Genomic DNA, 19,701 nt, shown 5'->3' on the forward strand with positions numbered 1-19,701 from the left:
AGCTATTTTCTTTTAAGTTAGTTAGCAAACATTACAACAGGATTCCACTGAATGCCAGGATACAAAGAATAAAAAGAAGTCTTGCTCTTAATATTTTTTCATTTGTGGAAAGGAGAGGTATATTAAGGAAGTAAGCATTTAAAGATTGTAGTATGATAATTGGTATGGTAAGACCTCAAGTTGCACAGGAAGTATAGAGAAGGTACCTATGTGAGTCTGAGAGTTAAATAAAGCTTTTTGGAGGAAGTGATACCTCAGCTGAAGCTCAGAACATGAGTAGGAGTAAATCAGGCTGGCAGAAGAAGAAAAGCATTCAAAAGCTATGTTAGGGCTTTTGGTGAGCCAGGACTGGCAGAAATAGTGAGCTTAGAGTCTGGAAGAGTTGGGCAAGATGAGATTAGAGAGATTGACTTAGTGACATGGTATTCAAATCACACTTAGATATTGAAAAACACAACTGAACTGAAAAACTGGAGCTCTCTGAGGTATGATACAGTTAGCAGAGAAGATGAACTAGAAAGACCAATGGTCTGATCCTAAAGCAACTGTCTGTCACTTTTCTTTTTATTTAACAATAAAAATACAAGTATATTGGGGAAATAAAAATGAACCAAGTTGAAAATGGATTGGAAAAGGGTCTGAAATTATCCTTCAATATTCTCCAAAGCTTGAAGCTCTCATTTACATGGGTCTCATCCTTCAGATCTCTAATATCAACCCAAAATTGAGCAGGCACCCTTAATTCGAAGCCTCCACTTAAGACCAGTTCTTTAAATCAGCAAAGGGTCATCACTGGTTAGCAATCTGGAAAAAGACAAAGTCTTGTATAGAATCCTTTGTACATGGCTCCCACCACCAACTTCTGTTTCTCTCTCACTTCTCTTTAAGTAAAAATTTAAAATAAATGTGTTTTTTTTTTTTTTTTCTGGTCATGGGGCCTGAACTCTGGGCCTGGGCGCTGTCCCTCAGCTCTTCAGCTCAAGGCTAGCGCTCTACCACTTGAGCCACAGCACCACTTCCGGCTTTTTTTCTTTTTGCTTATGTGGTGCTGAGGAATCGAACCCAGGGCCTCAGGCATTCAAGGCAAGCGCTCTACACTGAGCCACCTTCCCAGCCCCAAAATAAATGTTTTCTTTAGGAAGAAATTTTCTTTAGGAAGAATTGTCTTGTTTTAGAGAGAGAAATACCTTGTGTTTCCCTGGTAAGATATTCCAAAAATATATACCATAATTCAACTCTAATATGTGTTTTAATTGTGAGAAATCTATGTAGATATGTGTGCATTTGTATGTATACTGGTCCTGGGGCTTAAACTCATGGCCTGGTTACTGTTCCTGAACTGTTTTTTGCTTCAGCCACAGCTCCACTTTTGGCTTAGAGTGGCTTGAACTGGTGTCCTCAGATTTCAGCCTCCTGACCTAGCTAAGATCACAAGCTTGAGCCACAGGCACCTAGCCCATGTAGATATTTTAAAGTTTCTAAATAGTTTGGATTGTTGGAACAAGAGCCTTCAAAACTATCCTGAAAGTAAGTATTTAAAAATATATTTGGAAAAATGAATAATAAAAGCTGGTAAAACTTTTCTTGTCTATAATATAATATTGTCTATAATATATATATATATATATATATATAAAATAGTATCATCAGTTTCCTACATGAGGCAACAGAAATTCAAACATTTAACATATTTTTCCCAAAATTACACAATTAATAAATGAAATAGCCAATATACAAATTTTCATATTTCAACTGTGATTTTTCTATTATTTGATGAATTGTATGTTTCTAAACATACAACAGCAGGAACTCTGTTAGCATTTATATTCCTTTGAACCCATAAAGAGTAAAATGTTCAGTTACATAATTTGACATTTATACTTAGCTCCCCTCCAAAGCTGAAAAATCATATATTTATCTTCCAATTTGGCTTTGTATTATTTCAGCCTTAGTTTTCTTTGTTGTTCTTGGGCCATAGTATCAAAATTAAAACACTGGTTTACCTCTCACTTCCATGATTTTCATAAGAACTGCTGACCAAAATAATTTATAGTTGTAAAAATATTTTTCTCAATAAAACTGTTATAACTATTACCATTCCATTTTATCTAAAGCTTTACCACTGCTTTTATTGGAGATCAACTGTTGTTCAGGAGGCACAGGAAAGTTCTAATCAATCATGAAAAGTTGACAATAGAAGTACAGATTTTAGAGTTTGAAGAAAATTAACAACTACATACTCAGAATCTCCTCTGGGAGTCCTAAATGTTAGTGGGAACATTTTTGGAAACAAAAAATTGAAAGCCAGACCCTCATGGCTCACATCTGTAATCCTACCTACTCAGGTAGGTAGGATCTGAGGATCATGGTTCAAAGCCAGCCTGGGCAGGAAACGTCTGTGAGACTAATCTCCAAGAAATTACAGGAACCTGAAAGTGGAGCTGTGGTTCAAAGTGGTAGAGTGCTACCCTTGAGCAAAAAAACCAAAAAAAAAATAAAAAGCAAAAAAAAAGGTCAGGGACAGCAACCAGGCCCTGAGTTCAAACCCCACACCAAAAAAATAAAATAAAATTTGAAGACTGCAATGTACATAGTAAGATGACCAAATTTTAATTTTTAGCTCAAAGGAATTTTACAAGTAAATACATCAGTATAACTACTACCTGATCACAATGTAAGACATAGTCAGTGACCCAGTAGGCTCCCTAGTGCCTTCTCTCAGTTCTTAAACCCATAAGGTAACAGATTGTGTTCTATCAGGTAAGATTAGTTTGTTCTAAAACTTCCTATAAATGGAAAGTATTTTGTGTAGAGCTTATTTCCTTCAGCAATATTAGCCATATTACTATGTTTAACTTAATAACTATTATTTCATGGTAGTATCTATGATGTTAGCATCTAATTGATTTTCTGAGGATTTGGTGTAAGATTTCAGAGTTTATTGCCCATTGGTCTATAATTCTCCTTTCTTGTCATTGCCTTATCAGGATTTGGTATTAAGGTAATACTATCCTCATAAATTATTTGGAGAGTTTCTTTCTTATGCTGTTTTCTGAAAGACTATGTTAAATTCAGCAAGTAAGCCACCTGAGTCTAAAATGTCTTTAAAGGAAGATCATTAATTTATATTCTTTAGTGAATGTAGTATGTGATAGCCAGGTGCTGATGGCTCACACCTGTAATCCTAGCTACTCAGGAGGCTGAGATCTGAAGATCAAAGTTCAAAGATAGCCTAGGCAGGAAAGTTTGTGAGACTCTTATCTCCAATAAACCACCAGAAAACCGGAAGTGTCACTGTGGCTCAAATGGTAGAGCTGAAGAGTGCAGGGACAGCACCCAAGCCCAGAGTTCAAGGAAAAAATAAAAATAAATATTATATATATATATATATATATATAGTATGTGATAGCTTAAATTATATTTCTCAAACATTTCCTCCCCCATATTGGAATTATAAACCATACCCTATGTTAATGTTTTCCTTTAGAGTAAGCAGAGTTTATTACTCTACATATAGTTGCTGGACTTAGCAATGTGACTGGCTTTAGCTAAAGGTATATTAGAATGTGTGACCCAAGTATAAGTTTTAAATATGTTTGAATGGGTTTGTTTGATCTCTTCTGTTATCTGCCACAAAAAGAACATTTTCTCAGATAGCTGTTTGGTCCCAGAATGAAGAAATATATGTCAGGCTAAACCTAACCTAGAAGTCTAAAGTCAACCCTAGATGATAAGCTAACATCAATAGGTCTATCATCAATCTGTCAATTTATAGGAGAGATTTTGAAGGTGATTGTTTCCACTCTAACTTTCAATACATTCAACATAGAATGCTTCATCTCTAAGATTTTGTCTTACATAGCAACACTTTACAGTTATGCACTGTGTTAATGACATTTGGATTCAGTGATATATGATGGTGACTGCATAAGATTATAATGAAGTTCTCTTGTGTAGTGACACTGTAACAGACATTATTCACTTATTTGTGATGATGCTGGGTATAGACAAACCTACTACTCTTCACTCCTTTGAGGGCCTGGAAATGATTTGAAAGTTTCCACAGTTGAATCACATGATTGATTTATCTAGCAACCAGGCCAGAAGCTATACCAGAGCCCTTAGGCATAAGCCAGACCCTCAACCAGAGACTATCAGATCCCTAATCGCCGTCCCCCCAAGCCACCAGCAAGCTGTTCCAACCAGAGGCTATCCCCGCCCCCCCGCCCCCCCCCCCCCCCCCCCCCCGCCGCAGCCACCAATCATTTTTTAAATATACAAAAAGATATTTATCACTTTGGAGATTCCAAGGGTTTAAAGAACTGTGTGCCAAAAAACTGGGGATGAAAACCAAATATATATGTGCATTATAGTCACAATATCTCACTGCTATATACTAGCTTTATCATCTTTAGAAAGTGTAATCAAGAATCCGACTCCAATTTTGAATGTCACTGCCCACACTTTTCAAGTTCCATTCCTACTTCCTCTTAAGTCTATACCTATGCAACGTTATAAGAAAGCATCCTGCTACATCCTGTATCATTGGCAGGATGTTTAAACTATTCAAAGCCTGTAGTGTACAGGAAAATCTTAGCAAAGGACATTCCCCCTGACAACCACAAAACCAAAACCTCAAGACTAGGCATAATGCTGTATATCTGTAATTACAATTACTTAGTTTGGGAAGTAGAGATCAGGAAGGTCGTGATTCTAGGCTAGCCTGGCCAAAATCTCAAGACGCTATTCAAAACAAAACTAAAATAAAATTGGCAGGGTATGGCTTAAATAATAGAGTACTGTCCAGCATCTGAGGCCCTTAGTTCAAACCTTTACCTCCAAACAACAATAACAAAAACAAAATGCAGCCTCTTTCTTATTCTTTCAAGTCATTTATATACCTGTTTGGCAGACTGTTCTACTCTTGCCAGAATATTTCACTATGTGAGAAACATTCTTTGTCATATCCTCTTTGTGACTCTGTGGCATTATTAGTCTGTACATCTGAAAAAAAATTATAGGGAAAGAATGTTGTATGTCTGAGAGTGAGCAAAATAAAATTTCTTGATCTTTCACTTTTTGTGTATAGTAAATTTAAATCTATAGAATGAAAAATTGTGTTTATGTGTAAGATGTTTTTAAGGTTTAGAAATAACATGCAATATAAAACTGCCTAACCTTTCTTTGGAACTGTAGGTGTTCAACAAATTGTATGTAAAATAATAATAATTTAAAGCCAAACACATTACAACCTACCTCCTATTCTATTGCCCTTATATATTTTATTTTTCTTTGTAGAAATTATCATTATACAACATTGCATAATACATTTATTTATTTTCTATAAGAAGAAAAGAACTATATATATAAGTCTTTATGTGTCCCAGATTATATGTAAAAGTTTTGACCAGATAAGAGTTTAATAAATATTTCTTTAAAAAAATAAAGCCATTAATTTTAAACATCTATAGAATCTAGAGATCTCTTTTTCAACTTTGATCTGTATTAACTGTGCTACTTTGTCTAAACTTCCATTCCATTACTCTAAGAACTTAGTATCTACCTTGGACCTCTGAACTGACCTCTTATAAAAGAGCTGACTTTTCAAGAATCCTATTTTTGCTTCTTCCAAAGGCACTTGACTGGTAAACTTCTAACTCTCAGTCTTCTTGTTTGTCTCTAAACAACCCCGCTTTTAACCTCTTGTTCACTGTAATGTGTAATGGGCCAATTCCCATCTAAGGGGAAAATTGCCAAGTGCCAGTGGGCTCAAGCCTGTAACCCTAGCTACTCAGGAGGCTGAGATCTGAGGATCGTGGTTCAAAGCCAGCCCTGGCAGGAAAGTCCGTGAAACTCTTATCTCCAATAAACCACTAGAAAACCAGAAGTGGCGATGTGGCTCAAGCAGTAGAGTGCTTGCCTTGAGCTGAAGAACGCAGGGACAGTGCCCACACCCAGAGTTCAAGCCCCACAACCAACAAAAAAAAAAAAAAAAGAAAAGAAAAGAACAGGTCCATTGCTATCCCAGACTAACCACAAAAAAAGCCAGAAGTAGAGCTGTGGTTCAAGTTATATAGTGCTAACCTTGACCAAGAAAGCTCAGGTACAATGGCCAAGGCCTATGTTCAAGCCCCAGGATTGGCACAAAAGAAAGGAAGAAAGAAAAGAAGGGAGGAAGGAAAGGAAAGGTAAGGAAAGGAAAGGAAGGAAGGAAGGAAGGAAGGAAGGAAGGAAGGAAGGAAGGAAGGAAGGAAGGAAGGAAAGAAGGAAGGAAGGAAGGAAAGGAAAAGAAGGAAGGAAGGAAAGAAAATGAATAACAAAGGTGGGTGAGGATTTGGTGAAAAAGGAACCCTCCTACATTATTAGTAGGAATGTAAACTAGTCCAAATTATGGAAATCATTATGGAAGGTCCTCAAAAATAAAAGTAGTCCTACCTTATGACCCTGATACATATTTTCTCTTCTGCAGTTATCAGAAGAAGAGTAAATCAATATAAAAAGTATACACCTATTTATTACAATGCTGTTCACAAGAGCCAAGCTGTAGAATCAGACAAGATACCTAACAATTGATGAATGGCTAAGGAAAATGCATGGAACTAGAAATTATTACATTGAGCAAGATAAGCTAAAAAATCCAAGATCTTCATGTGTGGGACCTAGACCTAAAATGATGACCATGACAACAATAGTAATAACAGTGGGACGTGATCATAAAATGGAGACTATCAGGGTGGATCAGTGGGGAGGAGAGAGGAGAAGGAAAAGATATGGAGAGGTGAAGGGGATGGGAATACATTACATATACATATATACATATATATATCTGTATATATATATATAATATGAAGACAGCATAATGAAACTCATCACTTTCAAGAAGGGAGGGATATGGGAATTTAATGGAGGCATGAACTTGTTTAAAGTGTATTATATATCTGTGGAATTATCACCATGAAACCCCCATATATATTCATGTTTGATGATTCAAAACTAAAATAAGACTATAAAAAAGAATTGAATAAAGCAGGAATTAGTTTTCTCCATTTTGGAAATGGGAAAATTGAACATCGATAACAGGAAATAACATTTCTAAGGGCAGCTTACAAGACAGCAGCAAAATCAGGAAGACAGTCCAACTTTCTTCTTACTCTTAACTCTCCTTAAAGGTTCCAAAAGATAGATATTTTCCCATAATACTTTTTCTTTCTTGTTCCCAAAATCCACTGAATAGTGTTCAATAAAGAAAACACTAATTTTTAGTACAAGTCAACCTTTTCCTAATTGATTTTTCACATTTTTCAACTGATTTATAATTGTCGATTTACTTGCTGACTTGAATGCCCCACCTGGCTTTGTCATTCTAACCCTTGGAGTAATTTACCTCTGCCTTGTAAAACAGGTCCCATGCTTGTATTATTCTCTGTTGGCATTGTCTTTTCAATCAATCAGTCATGAAAAATTCATGTCCAATGTAAAGCCCTTGTGAACCACTCTGAGAAAAAATGTGATTATCTTTAAACAAAGAAGAGATTTTTCTATTCTCTGAAATTCATCAGAGAGCATCTTTTAGTAAGGGAATAGTTAATCTTTTGTTGACAGTCCACAAGATACTCCTATTTTTTTCCCTTTAAAATTGATCTAATCCAAGTATCAAGTTTTTGAAACTGTTTTAATCCATGCATTGCAGATTCAAATACTTTGAAATTTATAAAACTCAACCTAATTTTTGGATTAATGATGAAAAATAAAATAGCTAAACATAGCTATTTTATGGACATATTAATACAATTAGGATAATGTTCAATCAACTTTTCAGAACAGTATTGTTATTGTAATTTGTGTAATATTTAGAATTCTTTATTAACTTGTCCTATAATTTGAAGTGGCTAATTCATTTTTCATATGAACTAAATCTTAAACTTAGCTATGGCCTGAACTCTTATCTTGGATCAAGCATTAATGCTAACCATAAAATTAAATATGGGACTAGCTAATAGCGATTGGAGACTAAACCCCAGCCTTCTATCTTATCAACAGCATATAAAAGACAAACACTGTAGCTAATAATTCAGTGCTCTAGATGTAGAGTGAAATAAATATAATTTTGCATCCACTTGGCAGAATCTGCCCTTGGTCAATTTACTTATTTCTACAAGTAGGCCTAACTGGCCTACTTCTTCTGACTAGATTGTATCTCTCAAAGTTTCCACAATCTCCCAAAGGAAGACCTCTAGCTGAGACCTAAACATTCAAATCCTAACAATATTTATATAATCTTTTTTCTGTATATATGTTTATTCCTGAATATAAATTATTAATATTATAAAACTTCGATCAGTGTTTAAAACTGTAACTGGGGCTATGTGCCAGCGGCTCAGATCTGTACTCAGGAGGCTGAGATCTGAAATTGAGGGTCCAAAGCTAGCTCAGCAAAGTAAAAGTTCAAAGCCAGCCCAGGCGGGAAAGTCTGTGAGCTTCTTATTTCTGGTTAACCACCAAAAAGTTAGAAGTGGAGCTGGCAGAAGTGGTAGAGCTCCAGGAGTCTTGAATAAAAACACAATAAGACAGTGCCCAGGACCAGAATTGAAACCTCAGTACAAATACAGAAACTAAACTAAACTAAAAGCTGATACTGAGTTATACAGCCATATGAATGAATTGTGTAAATGTCCATTTTTTAATTTTTTTTAAATTTCACTTGATTGTTTTCAAGTGAAATACACACACACACACACACACACACACACACACACACACACACACACACACACACACACACACACACACACACACACACACACACACACACATCAGATGTAGGACTTGAACTCTGAGCCTGGGTGCTGTCCCTCAGCTTTTCAGCTCAAGGCTAGCACTCTACCACTTGAGCCATAGTACCACTTCCTATTTTCTGGTGGTTTATTGGAGATAATAGTCTCATGGATTTTCCTTTCCTGTGCGGATTTTGAACCTGGATCTTCAGATCTCAGCCTCCTGAGTAGTTAGGATTATAGGTGTGAGCCACTGGCACATGGCTTGATTGTTATATTTTTGACATGACTTCTCTGATTTAAAAAGTAAAATAATTTGGATTTGACATACTTCAGTTAATATAATTTTTTTCCAAGTCTTTCCATATCCTTACAAGTAGGGTGATGTCATTCTTTCTGATGGTATTCTTCATTTGTAATAATTAGTATATGTCTAGGATGGTTCTAGCAGAGGATCAGAATAGCTCAATAGCTATGTACATATGACCGTATAAAATGATGCTAATCAAAATGAACTCCAAGATATGGAAACAAGAGTTTTTCTTTGTTGTTGCCGTTTTTAATGTACTGTGGGAAGTTTTTTCTTTCATTTTTTCTCCTTTGGTTTATCCCCTGTTGTCACTGTTTTTTCTTTTGGTACCCTGTGTCTTGTATATACATCTGTCTGGTTTGGGGAAGGGAAAAGGAAGGAAATAACAAAATGGCGAGACAAAAGACAAAGGGTGAACCAATGTAGCAGCAAAGACACTATGTTGGAAATTAACTTTGCATCTTGGGAAGGAGTCTGAGGGGGGGCGGGAATGGGAGAAAAACTAGGGAGAGAGTAACAACATTCAACAAGAAATATACTCATTACCTTACATATGTAACTGTAACTCCTCTGCTCATCACCTTTACAATAAAATTAAAATTTAAAAATAAGTAGAAATAAAATATGAATACTAATAAAATAACTTGTATGACTAATCCTCTGCTTATATCTTCACTTTTGGTTTCTAGTTAGAAAAAAACTACAGTTTTTTTCTGGAAAGAATAAGTATTTAATAAGTAAGTAATTTAGGCTTGTTAGCTGTCAGGTCTTGGCCTTAATTGCTCAGTTCTATTGTTAATGGTTCAAAACCAGACCTAGTAAACAAGCATGGCCTTACTTAACAAAAACAGGCAGCAATTAGGGTTTAGTCCCTACTCTACAGGAAATCTTTGACTTTCTTTCACTGTATTCTGTGAATATATTGTGTGCCACAAGCTTTGATATGTAGTAGTGAATTTGTGTCTTAGTGGTAGAGTGCTTGCCTAGCATACATGAAGCCCTGAGTCCACATGAACAGAAGTGGCACTCAAGTGGTAGAGTGCCAGCACTGAGCAAAAGAAGCTCAGGGATAGTTCCCATGCCCTGAATTCAAGCCCCGGGAGTGATGAAAAACTTCATCTAATTCTGAATACTTTCTAATTTCTATCAGGCCCCAATTGTGTCATTACACAGTTTGGGAGTTTGGGGTAGGGGCTTTATAGCAAGAAGAAAGGTAAGCCACAGCTTTTATTAACTTTAATTTCTACATTGTGGACAATTAGGCAAAACATAAAACAATGCTTGTGAGTGAGGTAAATAGTATAGTATATTTTAAATGCCTAGGGAAACTTCTAGGCACATAATAGGATGTTAATAATCAATAAATGGTCCATTTTAATTTTCACTTCTTTATTCCAGCTTCACCTTTATACATTATTTCTTCATTATATTTTTCTCAATTGATCATTAATATAAATCCTGAAAGCACCATATAGATTCCAGGATCACTGAAAACAGATTTGACACTTGAGGAATCTCAGAAGAAATCAGAAGGATTATGCCCTATGTGGTTCAAAGGTCATTTGTTCCCTGGATATTGATTTTCATGAATCAGACAGTAGACAAGACCCTGGGAGAAGAAATTGAACTGACAAGTGGCAGGTCTAGATTATTAATAATGAAACAGCCTCAGACTTTCTTGATGACTTAATTTAATGACAGAAGAGGAGTCCTAAACTGAAATGCCTGAGGTTGGGGTCAATAACTGGGTCCCTGAGAAGAAAACACAAATTATTCCTAGGAGTTTTTTTCAAGGAGCATGGCATGATTGGTCCAAATACAAGGAATGAGGAAATGTTCTTATTTTCTCTTTTAAACAAAAAGAATTAAGGCTAAAAAGATTTACCATTGTATTTCTCTTCTGCCCTTAGGAAAACAGCCTTGGCTTGAGTTATGTAATTTTGCAAATTTAATATGATCAATTCAAGGATAAGAATCATGGGCATCTTACCATTTTATTTCCTAGATTCAGATATCAATTCTATCATCTACTAATTGCATGACGAATAATATGGGTATCCTATGAAAGACTTAATATATGTGGGTTTCCCTTATTTGCAATAACCAGTATATGTATAGGACAAGCAGAAAAGGTCAAAAGCTATGTACATATGACCATATAAGATAATGTTAAGTGAAATGAACCCCAAAACAGGGACACAAGTGTTTTTTTTCCTTTCTTGCTATTGTTTTTAACATACTTATAACGTACTATGTGATTTTTTTTGTTTGTTTCTTTGGTATGTTCTTCCCCCATGGTATAACCCCTGTTTTCACTGTATTTGATTCTGGTGCCCTGCATCTTGCAGGGAAGGAAAAAAACAAAATGCTTAAATAGGGATACAGGTTGACCCATTGTAACAATGAGATGTACACTATGTTGAAAATGAACTTTACCAGTTTTGGGGCAGGGGGAGGGAGGGAAGTAGTTGGGGAGGTGGGAAGGAAGGGATGGTAGGGGAAAAACAAAGGAGGAGGCAACAATGCTTGATAGGAAATGTACTTGTTACCTTAATCATGTAACTGTAACCCCTCTGTATAGGATTTTTACAATAAGAAAGTATTGGAAAAAAATAAAGTTTAAGTGAATAAATAAAAAAAGAAAGACTTAATATACATATCTGTAGAGATATTTAAGAAGAAAATATTTACCATTTTTAAAAGTATATGTAATCTATAACACTTGATGTAATTAATAATTGTTGAATGAAATTATATGTTAATTTTCATGCTTCACTTCATCTGAATGAAAGATTAACCCATGGCAATTCTTGAAGCCTATTTTCTTTAGCTATTCTGGATGACATAGCTCTAGTCCTCATCTCTCCTGTGAATTTATTTTAGTTGTCTTAGATGTCTTTGATTCCCAAGACTATTCTCTTTCACAACCTCTACTCTTAAGACAATTCATTTATTCATTTATTGCACATCTTGAGGCTTGAACTCTGGGCCTGGGCGCTGTCCCTGAGCTTCTTTTGCTCAAAGGCTAGTGATCTACCATTTGAGCCAAATTTCCACTTTCAGCTTTTTTGAGTAGTTTACTGGAGATAAGAGTCTATGGCCTTTCCTGGCCAGGCTTGCTTTGATCCATAATCCTCAGATCTCAGGCTCCTCAGTAGCGAGAATTACAGGCATGAGCCATCAGAGCCCAGCCAACAAAGTTGGTTATTAAAATAAAGGCCTACTCTGTTTCATTTCATTTCATTTAAACTACTTGCCTGGAAAGGCTTTAGCAATCTGATGCACTTGATGCTCCCATTTTAAGGGTAAAACTTAGAGAAGAGAAAGAATTTACTAAGGCATCTACGACTATAACTCCATGCTGAGATGAGGGCTGAGCCCAGTACCCTTAGCCTATAAAGTATTAGAAACTACAAGAGGATGTGTAGCAGATGACAACATATCTCCCCATCTAGTCAAAAGTTTCCAAGTGTTTGGACTGGGATTTTTTTTTTTTTGGCAGTATGTGGTTTAAACTTAGGACTCATACTAGGCAGGTGCCCTACAATTTGATTCAAGTACTTAATTTCTGCCCTTTTTGGCCTCCCTTTAAAAAAATTTTATAGATCTTGCGTTTTGTCTAAGCTGGACTGGACCATCTTAAATTCCCCACATACCTAGAAAGACAGACACATTCCACACATCTATTGATTGAGATCCAATCTTGTAAACTTTTTGCCAAGCCTTGCCTTGAGTTTTGATCCTTCTATTGTAGCCAAAAATAAACTAGGATCAAAGGTGTGATCACAATTAATAATAATAGGTAAAACTTACATAGTATTTTCTATTACCAAATGAGTTTCCAAACACTAGACTGACAGTAACTTATTTATTTTGTATCAGAACACCATGAAATATCTTATTATTTTTTAGTATGAGAACTAAACTCATGTCAAGTCATGAAATTCAAATATAGAAGTGTATAGTAGCTTGACAAGGTCCAAAGTGATAGAGTTGTGAATAAAAATCATATTTTTAGCTTCCAAGTTCCAGGGTTTCAAAGCTAATTGATGAAAGCCAATCATAGAGAATATGATCTCTGTACTGTTGTTTAGCTGGCACAAGATACTATAATCCATGGAGCTCTGGTTATCCTAATTATACTATTGGCTTCTAGTCCTAAGAATACTTTTAACTTGCTTATTATTTTCTTTCTTGATTGTCAAGGAGTGGCAATTTGCATAGCCTTCTGGTAAATATCTCTTTCTTTTTCAGAGGGTCATTTTCAACATTGTTAACTTCAGTAAAACAAAGAGTCTTTATAGAGATGGGATGGCCCCTATGGTGAAATCTACCAGCAGACCAAAATGGTAAGTGACCACAGAATATATAATCCCTTTCTGGTTAGAAATTATTATCTAGGACTCCAGCTTATCTTTTGTGTTGCTGGAGATCAGGATGACTATTGCTTAAAATATAAATGAGTTTCTGGACAACCATTTTCTAGAATCTTGGTACCATTCTTTAAGAATGTCAGGAATATGGTTCCATGATAGGAATGATCAATATTCTATTTTTAGTGCATTCACAATTTAGTACTTCATAAGATTATATGCTGTTTGTCTTAAATAATATCTTTGAAAGAGTTATTAGGGTTATATGGATTTCCTTGGGTCTAACTTAAGTATAGAGAATATATGTAACCTGAGAGGACACTTTTTATGGTGTTTGTCATACATGTATTTTTTTATGGATATTAAAATTTGACTTTTCCTATCACTATACTGACTGAGGAGGAAAAGAGTCAACATTATTACTTACTAGTGATGATGATGGTAATGATGAGGATGAAGCTAGTAAGAATAACTACTCTACTTCTGGGACCTCATTCTTTTTATTTTTCCATGCTATGATTTTGATTTTTAAATTATGAAGATGATGTACAGGGGGGTTATTGTTTCATAAGTCATGTAATGAGTACATGTCTTTTGGGGCAATGTCACCCCTTCCTCCAGTTTTTTCCCTCCCTTGCTTGCCCACAAGTTGTGTAGTTCATTGTCAACATAGTTTTTTTTTTTTTTTTTTGTCGGTCGTGGGGCTTGAACTCTGGGCCTGGGCGTTGTCCCTCAGCTCTTCAGCTCAAGGCGAGCGCTCTACCACTTGAGCTACAGCACCACTTCCCCATAGTTTTTTTTACTGAGTACCACTATTGCATTTGTTCAGCTTTTGTCCCTCCATTTCTGTGCTCCCTCTTACCCTACCCCTAAGAAAAACAGAACAAACAAGACAAAAACAGAGAAAAAACACTCTTGTTTCCATTTCCTGGAATCTGTTTCAGTAAGTATTATATGATCAGAGGCACAGAGGCATTGAGCCTTTGTGCTCCTCCCTTAAGAGTATCCTCCTTTGGTCTCACTCTCTATAGATGCTTACATCCTGTATAATTTATCAAATCCTGGTGCACTTTATATCTAGCTTCTGCATATGAGAGAAAATCTGCACCATTCATCTTTCTGAGTTTAAGACATCATTCTTTAGTGAAGTCTTTAATATTTTTGTTACTACTGTTCACATGTTTTTAAGGTAGATGTTAAGTGTCACTATATTACATAGGAAAATCTTGAAGCTGTAGAAAGTTAAGTAAATTCTCAAGATCATAAATAGTAAGGGGGAGAGCCTGTGTTATTTATATTACCTAAAATTGTTTTTTCAATTAATTCATCCTTCTCTCCATACATACATTTTTATTTAACAAACATTTATTGAATGTAACAAAATGAGAATTTTAAGAAAATAGCAAGCAAGTATTAATCATCTATAACACAGTAGGTGTTAAGTGAATGTTTGTTAAACTGAACTGAATTCTTTATGAAAATTTACATGTAATGTGCCTGGCACTTGCTAAGTGCTCAATAAATGTCATCTATTATTAATAGTATTGTGTAAAACATTGTACAAATGCAAGGAATTGTTAATATTATCCTTGCTTTGATCCCTGTTCAAATTTTAATGGCTAGTGAATAGATAGTCTCAAAATGTCTATATTTATAGAAAACTAGCAATTCATAAATATTGAATTGTGCTTTTATCTACAATGATACTTGGCAATTTTCTATAAATGCTAGACAGAGAAGTTCAGGTTTATAAAAGTGTAGGCATGTGATGATGATAATGAAAACTGTTTATTAAAAGGTAAAAATATCTCCCTAGGCATGTATTTTGCTATACTGGCTGCATTAAATCAACAACTACTTTATTTTCTCTGCAATGCTTTCTGAAAATAGGGTCTGGGCAAGAGATATACTTTTGCTCTCAACCTCTAAATCTAACCCAAACAGACACTAATAGATCCACCTTTTTAATTAATAGGCATAGATATAGATGAGAATTTCAAATGAATGAAAGGGTATCACTATTGATCTCCTCATGAGAGTATACATCTTTTCAAGATTCTATATGGGATCTTATACTGCAACAATAATTACCATCCCCTTGTCTCCAGTGTTATTAACTCTCTACCTCTCTCCTGTGTGTGTCTCTCTCTAAGCTTTTGAAAATCTTTCAACCTTAATTATTTCATTTCTATCCCCCCCCAATAGACTAACACTTAGTTCTTCTCTGTCATAACTCTTAATAAGATTTTAACATGCTTAGAAATCCTTGTATTTGCATTATAATGTCTAGGCTTAAGTTGGTGTCCATATCCACTATGGGCAGCTGTTATCCAGTCATTGAGCTTCTCTAAGGACCTGAAAGGGCCTCGTGTTGCTGAACTGAGCTTGTGGTAATTTTTCTTGCCAGTTATTTATACTAACCTATATCTTGGATAGAGAGCTGCTTACATCCCTTTTCCTCCAGGCAAATGTTGAGATATTTGTTTTTCCCCACAGGACTTTATTGAGCATTTTCATGTGCCATGTGCTGTGCTAAGCATTGTTGATGCAGTATGAATGTGAATCTCCCCTAAGAGGGAACTTTCATAAATTTTACTAGCTTATCTCTATGAGTCATAATTATTACTCTCATTGCTACTTATTTGCTCTGTTCACTCCTTAAGACTTTCACCCCTTTTCTGTGCCATTCACCTGTATCAGAACCTGTTGCATTATGTTTTGAAGTGAGACAAAGAAGTCACTATGACTATTTGACTCACAGAATATTAGATTTTACTGGCGCTAAGAGTCCATCACAATTTGGAATACTTAGCAATGGCCCAACTCAAGACTGACAAATACCTTTAAAATACCCAAATTAGAATATCTTATCCAATCTTGTCCTAATTCCAGTTTTCCTAGTACCAAGGCAACCATTATAGAAAAAATAAAAATGTCTGATACTTTTTGCATCCAGGGTTTTGCTTCCTTTGACAACGTAAAATAGGTCATGGAAAAATTTCTACCTCAGGATAAACATTAAAAATTTTAATTGCTGGTATTTATCTACAGCAAATTAAGAAGACAGTATTTTTTCACCTTTTCAAGGTAAAACATTCTTCATGTCTCTCAGAGAAGGTTATAACTGATCCTAAGGCCTTAGCACAGGTCTGGAAATCAGCTAGTTGTAGAAAACAATTTTTTAAAGACAGAACTGAAAAGCCATTATGCAAATATATATGCAAATATACATAAGGCAAAATATCTTTTGGCAAAAAGAAAGCTAGGAATTTTGGAAATATTGGGCATGTTCATTATAATTTTGATTACCTCTCAGACCTTTAAAGGATTGTTATTAGGGTTCTATAGTATAATATTTTGGAAACATACATAACTTTTTAATATCAGTTCTTAATAATACCAAAGACTGAGTTTGATATGTTCTAAGAATTGCTCAGAGTTGTCATAAGACAACTGAGTTTGTATCTTCACTTGTGCAGAAATCTAGAGGAATATTTACACAACTAGTAAATAGGGGAGCTAGCCAGAAACCCTCTGACTCCAAGTTCATTTTTCTCTTTGTAATCCAGGCATGGGAATTGTTGAAAAAGAGGAATACAAGCAAAGCATGAAGGATATTGTGTATCACCTTTGGTAGATCTGAAATTCCCTTGACTGGCCCTCTTTTACAGAAAACTGGAGGCCTTGGGTTCAATTCCTCAGCACCACATAAGGAGAAAAAGCCAGAAGTGGCACTGTGGCTCAAGTGGTAGAGTGCTTATCTTGAACTGAAGAGCTGAGGGACAGTGTCCAGGCCCAGAGTTCAGGTTCCATGACCGACAAAAAGAAAAAAAAAGAAAAAAGAAAAAAAGAAAATTGGGATTAGATTAATTCTCAGAAGTATTTTTATTTTATTTTACTGTGGTTAAGTTGTTGTACAAAGCAACTGCTATTTAACAAAGCAGTTTATGCATACAATGTAGTTTGATCAGGGTCACTCCTTTCAGCACTCTACTCTATTGCTCCAAAACTACCCCTTCCTTTGCATTTCTTAATTTTGTAGGGTTTACAATGAATTAATGACATTTCCTCCTTTCTACTCTTCATTTGTCTACTTCTCTCTACTTGACCCGACCCCACTCCTTTCAAGTACCAATTTCCTGGTGTTTATGTTGTTGAATTTTGACTTTGCCTTTATATGGAATTACACTATTTGAGTTCTCCTTTGAATCTACCATATTGTAGTTAATCCCACCTAATGCATCTACTTATGTTTCTACTAAACTTATTTTTTTGAGTATCTAGTCTGTGCTAGATCCTGGAGTGATATATATATATATATATATATATATATATATATATATATATATATATATATATATATATATATATATATAAATCTGATCTAAATTCAGTCTTTGAAGATTTTTATTTATTTATTTATTTATTTATTTATTTATTTATTTATTTATTTATTATTTATTGTTCTTTTCCTGGGGCTGGAACTCAGGACTTGGACACTGTCCCTAAGCTTCTTTTGCTCAAGGTTAGTGCTACCACATAAGCCACAGCTCTACTTCTGGATTTTTCTGAGTAGTTTGTTGGAGATGAGTCTCAGAGATGATCCTGTCCAGGCTGGCTTTGCACTAGACTGGCTTTGCAACATGATAATCAGATCTTAGCCATCTGAGTAGCTAAAATTACATGTGCCCAGTTAGGATTTGATTTTTTAAGAAATTGAAATAAAGGTAGAAATGGTGGTACACCCTTGTAATCCTAACAGGTAGAGGGGGGGGGGTAGGGAGGAAGGTATGGAAAGAAGAAGAAAAAAAGAAGAGGAGAGGAAAAGAGAAAAGAGAGATAATTACTGTTAATTTCTCTTCTTTTTCAAAAATGCCATGCATTGTGTCTAGAACTTAATGCCTGTTCATGAAAGTTTGATTTAGTGTTCAGGACTGTTTTTTTTTTCCTAACCAATTCCAGGATAAAAGAACTTAATAAGGATTCTTGGGACATAAATAGATTACTTTTTGCTCTTTAGCTTATGATCAAGTATATTAGAAAAATGAAATGTTTCTTCTTGAGTTCAGATATACTTTAATATTAAGGAGTTTGGAAAAGCAAATAAGTAAGCTCATCAAATAGCACATTATAAAATTCTAGCCAGTTAAAGAAGAGGTAACTGAAATAGAAGGGATTATCTCCCACTTACTCTGGTGAGAAGAAAAGGAACAATTAAAATGAATATATTAGTGACAATATTATTTTAATTTCAGTATTTCCATTATGTTTACTCTAATTATATGTTGAATAGAGTTTTTAGTGCAATTGAAACTCTATGACAGAGTTTAAAAAGAGTAAACTTGGAATATAAAGACAGCTCTTGCTGAGTGGAAGGGTTTTCTTGATACAATAAAGAAGACAGTGCATTAAATGTGGGGAACATGTGTAGTTGTGAGAGAGGCAATGGAGATAAAATCCCAGAAGTACTAATCTTTGTCAAATATTTCTTTCCAAACAGCATAATGTAAAAGATGTTTTATACATTTTTAAAAAAAATAGCATGTTAGTATAAGAGAGTGGAGAAATGAGAGAAGCAAGTAACATCTTTGTTTTTTTTTATCATTGCCATATTTTATCTTTAATTCAAAAAAGTTCCCATTCAACAAGTCAGTTCATAATTACAATGAATCTTGGTCAATATCACTCATTTCATCATTCTTCCCCATCCCTTTCAACCTAATCCCTCCCCTCAAGAGAAGAATGCAGTATCTTTTAATTTTTTTATTGAGCATCATTGAATTTCAGAATATGAAAATGCTTTAAAGATTACTTCAGGTTCGAGCTAGGATAGAATGCTTGCCTAGCATGAGCCAGGCCTTGTATTCAATTTCTCAACACTGGACAAAAAGAATTACCTGTTCCTAATAAAGAATGAATATTAAAAATGAGGCTCAAGTCTGGGAACATATCTCAGTGGTAGAGAACTTTCCTAGCATTCCGGAAGCCCTGGGTTCAATGCCTAGCATCACAAACCAAACCAAACAATAACAAAAATAAGACTCATAGAGAGCTGGAACAAGGTAGACAGAACAATGTCTCCAACGTAAGTCTCAGCTGTTACTGGCCAAACCAAAAACCCTAACCTCAACTACTACATGGGTAACTTCAAAAAGTCTTACCCAGGCCAGGTATGAACACAGTTGCTTACAGATATCAGTATGACCGGACATTTGCTTAATCTCTATGCTATGTTAAATGAGAA

The 19,701-nt window shown here is 35.1% G+C and overlaps 1 protein-coding gene across 4 annotated transcripts in view; it reads left to right on the forward strand.

The window, feature by feature from the left end:
• Positions 1 to 19,701, forward strand: part of Bend5 (BEN domain containing 5) — an 845,928-nt gene that overhangs the window by 416,751 nt on the left and 409,476 nt on the right. For 3 of the 4 annotated variants that reach the window (XM_069987272.1, XM_069987274.1, XM_069987271.1), the window contains exon 4: positions 13,339 to 13,433. In XM_069987272.1, the coding sequence (XP_069843373.1) occupies positions 13,339 to 13,433 (95 nt within the window). Of the gene's footprint in view, positions 1 to 13,338; positions 13,434 to 19,515; positions 19,628 to 19,701 lie in introns of those variants that run through there. The other variant, XM_069987277.1, reaches the window with a different exon arrangement.

This window comes from Dipodomys merriami, unplaced genomic scaffold (assembly GCF_024711535.1).
Source record: "Dipodomys merriami isolate MVZ:Mamm:240054 unplaced genomic scaffold, mDipMer1.0.p SCAF_34, whole genome shotgun sequence".
Lineage (NCBI taxonomy): Eukaryota > Metazoa > Chordata > Mammalia > Rodentia > Heteromyidae > Dipodomys > Dipodomys merriami.